The sequence below is a fragment of the Ahaetulla prasina genome, chromosome 8, assembly GCF_028640845.1.
Source record: "Ahaetulla prasina isolate Xishuangbanna chromosome 8, ASM2864084v1, whole genome shotgun sequence".
Lineage (NCBI taxonomy): Eukaryota > Metazoa > Chordata > Lepidosauria > Squamata > Colubridae > Ahaetulla > Ahaetulla prasina.
The window spans coordinates 45,063,823-45,080,366 of NC_080546.1; the positions used below are offsets into that span (position 1 = coordinate 45,063,823).

The window sequence follows — 16,544 nt, forward strand, 5'->3', positions numbered from 1 at the left end:
CTCTTCTTAAAAACCTCTTAGTGTTGGACCACCAACAATTTCTGGAGGCAAGTTGTTCCACTGATTAATGTTTTAACTGTCAGAAACTTTTTACTTGAATCTAGGTTGCCTTGCCTTCTGCCCCTTTGGAAAATAGGTTGATTCACTCTTCTTTGTGGCTACCTGTCAAATATTGGAACACTGCTATCATGTCACCTCAGTCTTTCTTTTCACTAGACTAGACATACCCAAATCCTGGGTATGTCTAGTCTAATGGAAATGAGCATATACATATATGCCAAAATTTACTTAAAAAACAAAATTGAAAATTAAGCTTTAAATGGCTAAAGATGAAAAAATGTATTTTTACATTCATATACCAAAACTAGTCTAAATAAGTTTATAACCAATGTTTTCCATTTAGTACAGAAGGCTGTTAGTCATAAACAGGCTATTCATCTGATCCACCAAAAAATGCTTAATGACCATAGACAATTATGATTGCTTTGAAATTACAGTAAGCCCTTCATTTAGCAGGCTATTAAAGTCAAATGGGATTCTTGAAACTCCAAAACGTATGTGAGAAAAACTTATTTTCCAGTAACAGTGAATAACCATGATAAGAAGCAGCAGCAAACATTGTCTAAACTGATTTGCTTGAAATTAGGAGAAAGTTTGGATTCTGTACATTCAGTCATTAAAATCCAAAGTCTCCTAAACTAAGGAGTATTAAATTGAGGATTTACAGAAATAAAAACATTTATACCAATAACAAACCAAACGTGCCCCAGAAATGCAAAATAGAGCTTCCTCCTTGGGGTATACTACACATTTTTTTAAATGACCCTAAATAGAAATGCGGACCAATTTCTTTTGCTGTTCAAATATGATTAGGTAGTCTCCAGATTAATATACTGTATACTTTCTATTCCAGACTTAGCATTCCAAGGCTACTTATCGTTAAACAAAACATCAGTTTCGTGATACCAGTTTATATATTATTAGGTCCCCGATTTATAAGTTTGGCTTTGCTATCTCTAGTTATGACTATTGTTGGAAACACCATATTTATTTGTAACTACCAAGCATATATAGTAAAGGTATAATAAATGAGTAAAACATCTTTCAACATCTACCTGGAAACCTGAGACTAATTAATAGAAAGGAAAGCAGGACAACTGTTCCACTGATTGGGAAAACGATTAATTAATACTTTCATGTATTCATGAATTTAATTTCTACCATGCCTTATTAGACATAGGTAGATGTTAGACATGGGTAGATGCTAGAACATTCCTCTCACAACATAATCTAATATAGCTCTACGTACAGAACTATGGGAAATGTACTATAAATACACTTGCAACATTTTATAAGCATTGCTTGGTTTTAATTGCATTATAATTTTGCTAATGAAAAAAGGGATTTACTAAGGTATGTTTTCTAGACAGTAATATTGATATATAACCAAACCTTAAATTTTTTAAACCCTGAAACTGAATATAAAATGTGTGACTACCTCCTTAAAGTAAGTACCTTGGTTAGTGTTTGAAATAATATAAAGAACCAAAAAATCATTGGCATTTGCAAACTGAAATATGTCATTTGCACAAAATGCATTGGACAATGTCAAAGAAGAATAACTTTATTTATTTATTTAGTGCCTTCAAGTCATTAGTGGTCATGGCTTTGACAAGTCCATGCAGTTTTTCTTGATTTTTGAAAGTGATTGCTATTGCCTTCTTCCTAGGGCTGAGGGAAATTGAGTCACTTGGTTGATTTTGTGCCTTAGTCAGGACTAGAATTCACAGATTCCCAGGATATAGCATGGTGTCTTTCACCACTATTCCAAACTGGGACTCAACTATCTATCACCAAAAGCATAATTAATATTCTGTAGCCCCCAATTTCTCCAACAAAGAACCATTCAAAAAATGACCAACAAAAAATTCCATTGAACTGTAGGCTATTTAAATAGACACAATAAAGTAATACTCTTACTTTCTACCTTTGATAAGAATTAAAAAGATACTAAGGGAACTTTCCTCCCCATGAATATACATATTACGTCACAACTATGTCTTAGTAGTGGATATATCATTTCTGTTAATCTTGAAGTAATAGTAATTTTAATAGGGGTTTATTACAGTTTTATTATTGTTTTTAAGTCTTAACCCGGCCAAATTGAATTAGTTTTTTAACAGGTTTTTTAAACTTTTATGTTATATGTATAATTGTGTTTTATCTGGCTGTAAACCGCCCTAAGTCCTTCGGGAGAAGGGCGGTATAGAAATCAAACTAAACTAAACTAAACTAAACTAATCAGGAACAATATGTTCATAGCAATCCAAACAGAATTCTAAGGCCTACACACTATTTGCTCATTCACCTCACATATAATTAAAATACTTCTGCGTGAGCAGCTAAAAAAGAAAAGTTGGTTTTAAGCCAATAATTTGATGATTGTTTCTATATAAATGCATGAACCAATGGGTTCTTTTATCCAGCCTACAACATTCATAATATTTTTACCCGTCTGTCTTTTTTTTTCTTTACAATAAGTTCCCTAATAATCTCAGGTCCCAAATATTTTAAACAAATAAATGAAATAAAAATATTTTCATTTTGCTTAGAACACTGCATAAGCCAAATAAAGTAAACAAACAAACTTACAAAGAGAAATAGAAGGAGGAAATCATACACAGCTTCGAGAGTTTTGCTGTCTCAAGTACATTTAATTTACTTCAACTGGCAAAATTATCAGAACACTTCTCATTTTCAATGTACAAGAAGGGAGCTTGTGTTACTCACTGAAAAAACTCAGGCTGCACATCTCTAGATCAATGAGCAGCATTACTACCGTCTCTGCTACGGAAAAGCCAGTTCCGAGCCAAGAGTTCAAGGCTCATCTCCAACATTTTTGCAGAGGCCCTCTGAGGAAAATTCTTTCATGAGGCCCTGCATGACATACTCTGTGGCAAAGTTACAACGCCAAATCCATCTAAATTAAATGTTATTACTGCACATTCAAGTACTGCAGGACAACTCACAGGAACAATTAATCTTTGGCTAATTTATTAGCTAGGTATGAGAAAACAGTCTAATTAATTTATAAGAATGTTAAAAGAAGTTTCCAACTTCCCATTCGGCTACAGGTAAAAAAATACCAGTAACATTACTGCTTGTATTTCACATCCCTTTCATAAGCTACAGTTCACTTCATCAAATGCATGGGGTAATTAAATCGATACAGGATTTAAGTTGGGATAAAGAGAAGGAAGGCAAGGTGATTATACAGCTGCAGGTTACATGTGGAAAAAAAATTACAACTACTGTATTGCTTTACCAATTAACAATTATAGCTGGCTCTTCTTTCTCATCATAGTGGTTCCCCCCTGCCCCCCTGGTCATTCTGTAGTATATAAACACTTTTAAACTCTGTAACATTTATTTAATCAGTGTAGAGAATACTACACCACATTGCTTCCACAGTATAAGACTCATCTTTATATAAAGTTACCAATGATGCAGTTTTAATTTGTAAGATTTAATGAATAATTACAACAAATCTGTTATGAAAGATTGAAAGAAAAATTGACAGAACACCTTGCTGATTGAACAACTGTTTGATGATGCAGATTGATACAGGATTCAATAGAAGTTATTCCCGGGAAACTGACTAGGATTATATCCCACAGGGAAAAAAGAATAATATTTAAAATGAATTTTATCGAGACACTAAAACTAAAATAAGTAGCTGAATAATTTAAAAGATCTACTCACATTGAAGAATCTTGTGTAAACTGTAGAGATTAAGGGATTACGAACATCACCTAAAAATTTTTCATCAGCAAATAATGATGTATGTAAATCATGAAATAAATGTCTAAAACTGGGTGGGTAATTTAAAGCCAACATAAAATCACATCAATACTAAAAAACTAGTATATATAAAGATAAGTTTAGTTTCCTTAAAGCATTGGTGTCCCATAACCTATGATCTATGGGACATACCTAGCTCCAAGCACTCAACATTGTGCCACTGTGGGCATGGGTTTAGTGGCCTTAGATAGTTTTTAAGAGTGGAAATGTGAATAGTTGTTCTCCCAGAGACTGCACACTCGCATTGCTTTTAAAAACATTTTAAAAGTGCTCAAATTAGCATATCTTTTGTTTGAAAATCACTATTTTTCTGTTGTGACATCTGCATCATCCTTACATTTTTCCTGCATGTGAAAATACATGTGAAAATGCATCTAAAATGGTATTTGCACACACACACGCACACACACACACACACGTGTGTGTGTTTGTGTAAAGAAACTATGTTAAACAGTCCAGCTGTCCTACCATTTTCCACAGTGTCTTCTCACTATTGTTTTTCAGGAGGGGGGGGGGAATCAGAAGATCTTTATAAACATCTGCTATGAAACATAAGCTAGCATGATGGCTCAGCGGTTAAAGACATTTCGTTCATCAGCCTGGGTTCAAGACCCAAGTGCCACGCAATAGGGTGAGATCGGGGTTTTTTTTTTCCTAGCTCCTGCCATCTAGCAGTTTGAAAGCATGCAAATGCAAGTAGATAAATAGGTACAATTATTTATACAGGTAACAGCATTCTGTGCATCTCGGTGTATAGTCATGCTGGCCACATGATCCCGGAAATGTCTTTGGACAATGCTGGCTCCCTTGGCCAAGAAACAAAGATGGGTACCGCCTTCTAGAGTCCAACATGATTGGCCAGGGGAAACCTTTATCATTATGAAGCATTAAATACATAACTAAGGATAAGCATTCATTTGAGGGAAGGGGAATCTTAAAAACGTTAATTAGAATGGGAAAAAGTTACGGAGTTTACATATCATTCAGAGACAAGACAAGTGTGAAAGAGCAGTAACACGACTAGTTCTTTTTTTTTAAGCAAATATTTGAACATAGTTGAAAGGAGAAGAGCAAGCCTGGAACAAAGACGAAGCAAAAGTACAGTATGAGAAAAAACACAGAGCAAGAGAATCTATCATCTGTCTGTCTGTCTATCTATCATCTGTCTCTCTAGCTTGCTAGCTATGACGTTTTTTGAACCTCCCATCTCCTTCACAGAGGGAATTAGTTAAAAAAAAAAAAGGAAGAAGAATTGGAAAAACTTTAGGCGAATCTGTTTCAGTACTGGAAATGGAAGAAAACAAGGCAATGTGTCCAGATGCACCAACAAGTGACCTGACTGAAAATATATGATGAAAATACATTAACAAAAAATTATACTGGAACAATTAATTTGTTGCTCTTCTTTTTGACAGCAATTGTAATGTAAAATATGATAGAATCTTAGATTGCAAAAAAGGAATAGAAAGTAGAAAGTTCTAGAAAGTTCTAGAAAGACAAAAAGGAATTTTAGTCCTTTATACTGTATTTCCCCGAAAATAAGACCGGGTCTTATATTAATTTTTGCTCCAAAAGGGTTTATTTTCTGGTTAAGTCTTGTTTTGGGGGAAATGTGGTACTAAATTCATCCATCTGGCTGACAATCTTAACTGGGGCTTATTTTGGGGGTAGGGCTTATATTACGAGCATCTTGAAAAATAATGTTATTAAAAACTAGAATTGCAACCATAAAACCTAATACATAAAAAAAATAAAAGAATAAAAGGTGCAAAACAAAAACAACAAAAAATAGAAAAGAACAATAAACATGTAGTAAAGAAAAAGAAAAATGAATTTCTTCCATCACAATAAGTATAAATAATCTTAGTAACTTATCACCTTATTTTGAAATACAGCAAATGATCGCTTCTTCCCATATCCCATCTCTTTATCTATAAACAAATCCTTAAAGCCTCATCAGTTCAGTAATGATGTCAGCAAAAATCTATTAATTGTTTCTAGTGATAACAACATATATATTTTAATTATACTAATTCTATATTATACATTATAGTATTCCTTTAGAAATAATTTCCTAAGCATGTGATCAGCACTGCCAAAACGGACAGCACCAACTATTTGTTCAGCATTGTGAAAATATCCATTTAAACCTCTCTATATAGCACCTGAGTTAAGGTATTTAGTCATACAGAATTTTGTTGGATACAGGTATTTCAATGTACAACAAAAATATGTATATATAACAGTAACTGTTATATTTAGAAGGACCTGATTTACAATTAGGATGGCACGCCTTCCTATGGTATGAGAAAAATAAAATCCATACATACTTTCAAAATCACTATATAAGAAACTCACTAATATCTGTATGGGAAAAAATAAAACCTAAAATATACTTGAAAATTCCAGAATGGCTCTCAACAACAGAAGCCTTCACATACCTAAATTTGGTAACATTTGAAAAAATTGTGACATATAAAGGCATTTTGGACACTGAAGGGAAATTAAAATTGAAGCAAGAGCTTGAAAACCAGGGCATTATACTATCATGGTGGCCTCAATTTCAGGCGCAATATAGATATGAAAAAGTATGGTTTTTATAAAGGACAAACACCTTTTGATAAGACACTGTTTAACTCTGATGAAAATCTAATTAAGAAGGTATATAACTTCTTACTAAATTTAAAAATGGAGGATGAACAGATAAAAGATACAAAAGGACAAATTTTTTTGGCTATAACATAGAACTAAAGAAATGGCAAAATTTATGGGAAAGAAACTATAGGTTAACAATGGCAACTTCTTATAAAGAAAATTTATATAAAATGTTTTACAGATGGCGTTTACCAGCTGCTAGGTTAGGTAAAATGTTTAAAAATATGTTGAGCAAATGTTGGAAATGTAATTAAAAAACGGGCATATTTTATCATATGTGGTGGACTTGTGTTAAAGCAAAAAATGTTAGACAAAAATGCACAAATGGTTAGAAAAGATAATAGGGAAACGTGTAGATTTCAAACCTGAACTATTTTTATTAGGGATGATATCAGAAAAAAATGATAAGAAAAGTATGTATTTAATATTACATGTCTTAACAGCAGCGAAGATTATCTTCGCACAATATTGGAAAAAGGAAGAAATGCTGCAAGACAAAGAGATAATTAAGACAGTATTAGATTGTGCAGAAATGGATAGTCTTACATTGAAAATCAAACAAAAAGAAGACACAGAATATTATCAAACATGGAACTTATTTTACCAATGGTTGGAAAAAGGTGGTGGAGAGTAAGAATGGAATCTGTATTGTTAAGCAATTTAAATACCCAGACAACACGATGTTTATTAAGCACTAAAAATGTAATAAATAGAAAATTAATAAAATTTATTTAAGAAAATATGTATATACAAAATACCCTTATCATGTATCATCAAACAAACAGATTAGGGAAATATGTTTTACTCTATGTTCTAAGTTCTCTAATTAGTCAAACAAAATTTAGAATTAGATTCAAAGCCTAGGTTCTAATTAGATGGATTATATGTTTTACCCATGCACTGCTGAAATACCAGATTAGGGTTAGAACTTCCTGAAGAATATCTATGTGGTTACTAAAGTCAACACCAAATTCATGGCATATAATGCAAGAAGATATGCCATATCTTTCTTTTGTATTATAAAGCATGTATTACCAGACAAATTGCAGTAAAAAAATGTTCAAGGCTCACTCAGCAAGATCTTGGACTGATTGATTTCAAATATCTAGAGAAAGAGCACATAGCTGTTTCAAGGAAGAAAGTGAACTTAAGAATCTCTTTGGAAATTAAGAATGTCTACTGATTCAATCAAAAAAGGACATGGTGGCTCAAAAGGGATGTAGTGGCTCAGGCCCTAAAATGCTGAGCTTGTTGATCAGAAGGTCGGCAGTTCAGTAGTTCGAATCCCTAGCACCGCATAATGGAGTGAGCTTCTGTTACTTGTCCAGCTTCTGCCAACCTAGCAGTTCAAAAGCACATTTTGTAAAAAATGCAAGTAGAAAAATAGGGACCACTTTGGTGGGAAGGTAACAGTGCTCCGTGTGCTTTCGGCATTGAGTCATGCCAGTCACATGACCATGGAGATGGCTTAGAAACAGAGATGAGCACTGCCCCTAGAGCCAGAAATGACTAGCATGCCTTACTGATTCAATGGCCTAGGCACTCTTAATGGATAGTTATTTCCTAAATGGATAGTTATTTCCTAAATGGTTATCATGTTATGATATACACCCAGTGGCCAGATTCTATTTCTTAAAGGTATGCCTTTTATAGCTAGATAGATTAAGCTTTCTTTATCACCTAATTTCCAAATTCAAGAGATTTTATAACCCTTGAAATCCTGTTGGGTAAAGCCAAATTAAGCATGATAATCAGATGTTAAGACTATTTACCAGGATACATTACAATCATTGATATTTTCCTTGGTACTTTCTTTGATGTGCTTGAACTGAGAAGTTATTTAAACTTATTTGATAATTTTGTTGCTTTTTAAATTTTCTACTGTCGACATGAAGCAATCTTCTACGGTACCATTAAATGTGTGCTCTCAATATCACCAAGAGTGAGACTACTTTTAAATATTTCTTACTCGTGGGAAAACTCTCTATGAACAAAGTGCCATATAATATTATAATCCTTCCTTTGTTTTATGGACGAGGGAGAAGCAGATAAGCTCTAACAAAACCATCAAGCTCCAAATACTGAAGCAGGAAACTTTTATTACTGAAGAAAGCTAAAATCTGCTACTTTCATATCATATCTCCAGCATACAAAAAGGAAACATTTTGTACGCCACCTTGAACTCCTTGAAGAAAAGAGGCATATAAATCTAGCAAGAATCACTGGGGAAGATCCTACTTGGAAAATTAAAGGCATTAGGGGAAATAATCTAAGAGAGGGCATGGTGGCTAAATTTTATCACCAATTTTACAAGAACAAGCTTACAAGCTCAAAACAGCAGCCACTGACAGACATTCTTAATGAAATTGGGCTTATCAGGCCTGAGAATTAGAAGTGACTCAACAGAACAATAAAAAAGAGAAGCATCTGTGAATTGCCAAAACAAGAACTATTGTATAGTAAAACAGATTGTAAAAAAAAAGATTTTGTAATATGAGGAATTGAGTTGAAAAAAGCAGAATGTAACACTTTTCTATGTAGAAAAGATCAAGTAGAACACTAATATAGTTGGAACCAATGCAACAATCAGTCTACAGCAAATGTACATAAAATAAAGGGCACAATTATAGCTGCAGGTGCTACAGGAGAATACAATATGAAGTACTGAACTACAGGTAATCCTCCAGTTACAAATGTAATGGAGCCTGCCAATTACATTCCTAACTCAAGGATTCATAGGAGTGAATCACGTAATTTTAACATGATCACTCCCTGCTTTTGCCCACTTATCGCTAATCAAATGCACGGATCAAGTGCACAAGGTATCTCAGGGTGGGGAAGGCCATGGGAGGCCTAGTAATGGAACAGGCCACCCAAGGCTTCCCCGACCCACTGAGATACCTCATGCTACCTCCCTCCCATCCTGCCATGCCAGACTCACTTACCTTCAAAGGTCTGTCTCTTTTCTGCCATGGTTTCTTTGTCTTTGAGGAAGAGGAGAGCAGGACAATTTCACTTCCAGCATCCAGTCGGTTTGCAAATGCTTTTTGTGCCAAGAGTGAAATCTTCTGGGGGCTGTGATCTCACAAAAGCGAATCGGTGCCTGAAGTCACACAAGATTACAGTCCTCAGAACATTTCACTCTCAGCGCAAAAAGCATTTGCAAGCCAAGAGACACTGGAAGCAAATTGTGTTGCTTCCAGCCTATCAGTCGGCTTGCAAATACTTTTCACGCCAAGAGTGAAAGGTTCTGGGGCTGTGCTCTTGCGTGACTTCAGGAACCCGTCTGTTTATGCAGCGATTTGGTGCCTGAAGTCACACAAGATCACGGCCCCCAGAACATTTCACTCTCAGTGTGAAAAGCATTTGCAAGCCAACTGGACACTGGAAGGGGAATCATCCTGCACTCCTCTCCCTCAGGCAAATAAACCATGGCAGAGACAGATCTTTGCAAGGTAAGTACATCTGGCATGGCAGGATGGTAGAGGGAAGCAGTTCTGGTTCTGGTATTTTAGTCCACTCATGATCTTAGAATAGCAGTAAAAACCTACAGCACTAAATAATGTAGGTTTGGAAGGCATACCATGAGACAGAATTCATAGTGCTATTAGTTAGGAACAATGTATTCTGACTATCTTTCTTAATTAATTTGAATTTTTTTTCCATACATGCTGGCAACAAAAGTGAGTACACCCCTAAGTGATAATGTCCAAATAGGGCCCAAAGTGTCAATATTTTGTGTGGCCACCATTATTTTCCAGCACTGCCTTAACTCTCTTGGGCATAGAGTTCACCAGAGCTTCACAGGTTTCCACTGAAGTCCTCTTCCACTCCTCCGTATCATGGAGCTGGTGGATGTTAGAAACCTTGAGCATCTCCGACTTCCATTTCAGGATGCCCCACAGATGCTCAATAGGGTTTAGGTCTGGAGACATGTTTGGCCAGTCCATCACCTTTACCCTCAGCTTCTTTAGCAAGGCAGTAGTTGTTTTGGAGGTGTGTTTGAGGTCGTTATCATGGTGGAATACTGCCCTGAGGCCCAGTCTCCAAAGGAAGGGGATCATGCTCTGCTTCAGTATGTCACAGTACATGTTGGCATTCATGGTTCCCTCAATGAACTATAGCTCCTGTGCCAGCAGCACTCCTGCAGCTCCAGACCACGACATTCCCAATACTATACTTGACTGTAGGCAAAACACACTTGTCTTTGTACTCACCTGGTTGCCACCACACACACTTGACACCATCTGAACCAAATAAGTTTATCTTGGTCTCATTGGACCACAGGACATTGTTCCAGAAATTTTATTTTTTATTTATTTATTTATTTATCAAACTTCTATACCGCCCTTCTCCCGAAGGACTCAGGGCGGTGTACAGCCTTCATTTAAAACAATTAATATACATATTAAAATAACCATTAAAAAGCTTATTCAATAAAAGGCCAAATTAAAACCGTCGACTGACCATAAAAATACCCAATAAAATTACCATTAAAAGTTTAAAATTTAAATTTAGAATTTAAAAAGTCAGGCCAGTCCTACTTGTATAAATAAATAAGTTTTCAGTTCCCGGCGGAAGGTCCGAAGGTCAGGCAATTGGCGTAAACCGGGGGGAAGTTCGTTCCAGAGAGTAGGTGCTCCCACAGAGAAGGACCTTCCCCTGGGGGCCGCCAGCCGACACTGCTTGGCAGACGGCACCCTGAGAAGACCCTCTCTGTGAGAGCGTACGGGTCGGTGGGAGGCATGTGGAAACAGCAGGTGGTCTCGTAAGTACCCGGGCCCTAAGCCATGGAACGCTTTGAAGGTGGTAACCAAAACCTTGAAGCGCACCCGGAAGACCACAGGTAGCCAGTGCAGACTGCGCAGGAGTGGTGTTACCCGGGAGCAACGCGGTGCTCCCTCAATCACCCGCGCAGCTGCATTCTGGACTAACTGCAGTCTCCGGGTACACTTCAAAGGTAGCCCCATGTAGAGAGCATTGCAATAATCCAGTCGAGAAGTGACGAGCATGAGTGACCGTGCATAAGGCATCCCGGTCAAGAAAGGGGCGCAACTGGCGGACCAGGCGGACCTGGTAAAAAGTTCTCCTGGAGACGGCCGTCAAGTGATCTTCAAACGACAGCCGTTCATCCAGGAGAACGCCCAAGTTGCGCACCCTTTCCGTTGGGGCCAGTGGCTGGTCAGCCGCGGTTGCAGCTGACTGTACCGGGATGCCGGCATCCACAGCCACTCCGTCTTGGATGGATTGAGTCTGAGTCTGTTTCTCCCCATCCAGACCCGTACGGCCTCCAAACAACGGGACAGCACTTCGACAGCTTCGCTGGGGTGGCCTGGGGTGGAAAAGTACAGCTGAGTATCATCAGCGTACAGATGATAACTCACCCCAAAGCCACTGATGACCTCGCCCAACGGCTTCATGTAGATGTTGAACAGGAGAGGCGAGAGAATCGACCCCTGCGGCACCCCACAAGTGAGGCGCCTTGCGGCCGATCTCTGCCCCCCTGTCAACACCGTCTGCGACTGGTCGGAGAGGTAGGAGGAGAACCACCGATAAACGGTGCCTCCCAACCCCTCCAACCGGCGCAGCAGGATACCATGGTCGATGGTATCAAAAGCCGATGAGAGATCCAACAGGACCAGGGCAGAGGAGCAACCCCTATCCCTGGCCCTCCAGAGGTCATCCACCAACGCGACCAAAGCTGTCTCCGTGCTATGCCCGGGCCGGAAGCCGGACTGGAACGGGTCTAGATAGACAGCTTCCTCCAGGTACTGAGGGAACTGCCGTGCCACCACACTCTCTACAACCTTCGCCACAAAGCGAAGGTTGGAGACTGGACGATAATTACCCAAAATAGCTGGGTCCAGGGAAGGCCTCTTGAGGAGGGGTCTCATCACCGCCTCTTTCAAGGCAGCGGGAAAGACCCCCTCCATCAAAGAAACATTTATAATACCCCGGAGCCAGCCTCGTGTCACATCCTGAGTGGCCAGCACCAGCCAGGAGGGGCACGGGTCCAGTAAACATGTAGTGGCATGCAGCCTCCCCAGCAACCTGTCCATGTCCTCGGGAGCCACAGAATCAAACTCATCCCAAACCACATCAACAAGACGAGCCTCAGTCATCTCATCTAAGGACAAATCTATGTCCTTAGTCTGCTTGTCTGCAGCAAACCATTTACAGGCTTTCTTGTGCATCTTTAGATGAAGTCGTTCCTTCTGGGATGACAGCCCTGCAGATCAAGTTGATGCAGCACGCAACGTATGGTCTGAGCACTGACATAGGCTGACACTCACCCCCCTCTTCAACCTCTGCAGTAATGTTGGCTGCCCTCATATAGCTATTTCCCAAAGCCAACTTCTGGAGTGCCCAGCTAAGCATGGGCACTCAACTTCTTTGGTTTGACTATGGTGAGGCCTGTTCTGAGTGGAACCTCTCCTGTTAAACCACTGTATGGTCTTTGCCACCATGCTGCAGCTGTTTCAGGGTCTTGGCAATCTTTATAGCCTAGGTCAGGGGTTTCCAACCTCAGCAACTTTAAGACTTGTGGACTTCAATCCCCAGAATACCTCAGCCAGCAAAGAAATTCTGGGAGTTGAAGTCCACAAGTCTTAATGTTGTCAAGGTTGGAGACCCCTGGCCTAGGCCATCTTTATGTAGAGCATAAAGATGTTTTTTCAGATCCTCAGAGAGTTCATTGCCATTTTGAACTTCCAGTGACCAGTATGAGAGAGTGAGAGCGATAACACCAAATTTAATACACCTGCTCCCCCTTCACCCCTGAGACCTTGTACCATTAATGAGTCACATGACACCAGGGAGGAAAAATGGCTACTTGGGCCCCATTTGGACATTAGGGGTGTTGCCACCAGTTTAGACATTAATGGCCGTGTGTTGTGTTTTTTTGAGGGGACAGCACATTTACACTGTTATACAAGCTGTATACTCACTACTTTACATTGTAGCCAAGTGCCATTCCTTCAGTGTTGTCACATGAAAAGATATACTTAAATATATACAAAATGTGAGGGGGTGTACTCACTTCTGTGATATACTGTATATGATATTTATTTCCAGAAACCAGCACCAGCCCCTTCAAATCTATGATCACTGTAGTATGTAGATCACATGACTCATCATACATTTCTATGGTGAAATTTGAAAAATTAGTCAGCAATTATATTATCTCTAGCATATGTTCTTGAAAATAAAGATTTGTTGAATAAATACTGTGATGGAAAAACCAGTCTTACTGATGTTAGAAAAAGTAATTTCATATATAGTTATGAATTCATTTTTGCAAGGTTTTTTTTGTTATACTTGTTGTCACAGATGACCAGAAAGTTAAACAGAGTACCCTTTTCTCATTTGTTCTCCTTGCCAATTGTCCATGTCCTCCTTTGTTTGTTTATATATCTGGTAGCCCTACACAGGGCACTAAACCAAAACTGAACTTTAATTGGTGTTTAGAACACCATGTCAAACTCAATTCTCATTGGGCACGGATGAAAATGGAAATGTGAGGAAGATGCTACAGTAGCAGGCATTTGGGCAAAGTGGCATACTTTATGAATGGCACAAGCTGCATCTCTTTATAAAGTTAAACAGTATGGCATACATGTTTATTATTTATAAAAGAAATGATAAAGCCACACAGAAATATGCAACAGCTAAATTTCCCATAGGTAATTCTCCCTGGATGAAGGAAAGGATCGTGTTGATTTAGGCTACAATCCTGCTGACTTCTAATATGGGTAGATCTACAAAGGATTGTGCTGCAGATAGGAGCAAATTGAAAAGGTCATACCTTCTGTGCCCAAACATATTAAAAATGCAATTAAATACATATTTACAATGCCTTATTTTTAATCAAGGTGGCATAGCCTGCCATGAAAGGAGTTGATTTTGGATCAGCTGTTAAGGCTTAGACCAGTCTTAGATAAAATTCGCAGACATGAGCATTGCAACAGGATAAAAACCAAATAAATAATTGAAAGTATTACCAACAGACAAGCTAAGTATCTGGGGAGATTCTTGGTCATCCATTTCATAGTTGTCAGTAACAGTAACAATAACAGAGTTGGAAGGGACCTTAGCCCCTGCTCACACAGGAGAACTATACTAGGGATTTGAACTGCTGACCTTTCTGATCGGTAAGCTCAGTGTCTTAGCCACTGAGCCACCTAGTCAGGTCTCAAAAGTGTTTTTTTCAAAAAGCAACTGGACTGAGTTTTTCCTCGAGGAAGAAGAACGTTTCGTTTCCCATCCAAGAAACTTCATCAGCTGCGATTGCGGTGGAAATGGAAGGATAAGTCTTGACAGTTGAGACTGGACGGCCTGTACAGAGAGTGCTAAGGGGCCAGGGGTCTGTAAAGAAATACAATCCCACCTCACCACCATCATGGGGGTCAGAACCTATCCTTCCCCCACCCCATCACAACTGACGAAGTTTCTTGGAAGAGAAACGAAACGTTTTGTTTATTCTTTCCAGTGGCCTTTTGAGAAAACGCTTTGGAGACGACAGGCAGTTTAGTCCGAAGCTCGAGTAGAGGGAAGGCCTTGCAATTGATTAACTCGAGAGAGAGAGAGAAGGAGAGGTGGGGGGTTCCGCGCGATCCCCCTCCGAGGAATCTGAGGACGGACGTGGCGGTGGGAGGCGAAGCCGGAGGGCAGCTACTCACTGTGCGGGTCGCTCTTCTCCCGGACTCCGTCCACTCGACCATCAGGGTTAATCCTCAGGAAGAAGCCTCCGTTTTTGCAGTACAGCCGCTTGGGGTCCTTAAAGTGTCCAGGCGGGAAGGGGCCACCGCTGCCGCCGCCACCACCGCCGTCGTCGGGGAAGGTGGTGATGCTCCCCGTAGCCGCCATCCCCGCCGGGCCCGGCGCCACAACCGAGGGCGCCCTTCTGGACGCCCTTCCGCCGCTTCTCCCCGCGCCTCGACGGCTCCCTCTGCCGCGGCCCCCCAGTATCGCCTCTCGACGGCTGCCCCGCGGAGCGCCTGCCTGAAAGGGAGCGCTCCCTCGCACGGGGAGGAAAGGCGGGGAGGGCTGGGGAGGGGGGAAGAACGGGAGGGGGCGTCCTCTTTGCCCCGCTTTCGTTCTCCTTCCAAAGCTTCTTCACGTCGCTCCGCAGCTCCGAGCTGGACGTCCAGTCAGTTCTTTTCGCCAGGCGGTCAACAGAGCCCGGCCGGCGGAAGGCTTCGCTGCCTGCTGTCGCCCAATGCCAGGAGCCAAGAAGGGAGTCGCTACCTCCTGTGGCTGCCTTAGGAGGCCCGCTCAGTCCGCGCTATTATTTACTTGTTTGTTGCCCCCGGCCTCCCCCGGCCCCTCCTCCTTCCTGCTCTCCTCCCCACACACACACCCCACACACACACACCTTCCCCTCGGCGCTTCCCTGCGCTGGCTCTCTGCCTGTCCCCCGGCACGAGAGAACCGCTCGCCCTGGCTCCGCTGCTGGAAACTGGCAAGGATGGAGAAGCGAAGAGATTCGTTCCTTCCCGCCTCCTTCGCATCCCTTCGCGTAACCCTACCCTGCCCAGCGCTCGCTTAACTCAGCTCCGGGGCCCTTTTTGGGCCGCCTGGGCAAATCCCGAGTTTGGCCGTTGCCCCTGCGCGATCGGTCACTGCTGCCCCACCGTAAGACGGGCCTCAGGCTAATCTAGAGGTCCCGGGAATTATCCTCACAAAGGGGATAATTCGCGGTTCTTTCGCGACAACCGATGGGAACGTTTCCATGTGGCCTAAGGATACCAAAACCAAAACTCTTTTGAAACGTCGAGGTGATAGGGTAGCTCTAAAAGATCAGGGGTGCCCATTTCCCTAAGAGAGGTTTCAAGGGTTTGTTTGTTTTATGGGGAGGCAATGGAGACAGTTGTTCTGATCCCATACATCAGGGGTCCCCAACCTTGGTAACTTTAAGCCTGGTGGACTTCAACTCCCAGGGGAATTCTGGGAGTTGAAGACCACCAGGCTTAAAGTTGCCAAGGTTGGAGACCCCTGCCATACAAGGAGAAGTGTTTATACCGCGTAGT

The 16,544-nt window shown here is 40.5% G+C and overlaps 1 protein-coding gene across 1 annotated transcript in view; it reads right to left on the bottom strand.

Moving 5' to 3' along the window:
* FGF2 (fibroblast growth factor 2) overlaps nt 1-15,841 on the bottom strand; it is a 21,573-nt gene extending 5,732 nt beyond the window's left edge. Inside the window, exon 1 of the mRNA XM_058193113.1 lies at nt 15,195-15,841. Coding sequence (XP_058049096.1) covers nt 15,195-15,381 — 187 coding nt within the window. The 5' untranslated portion in view covers nt 15,382-15,841. The remainder of the gene's footprint in view (nt 1-15,194) is intronic.
* Between the last annotated feature and the right edge of the window lie 703 nt (nt 15,842-16,544).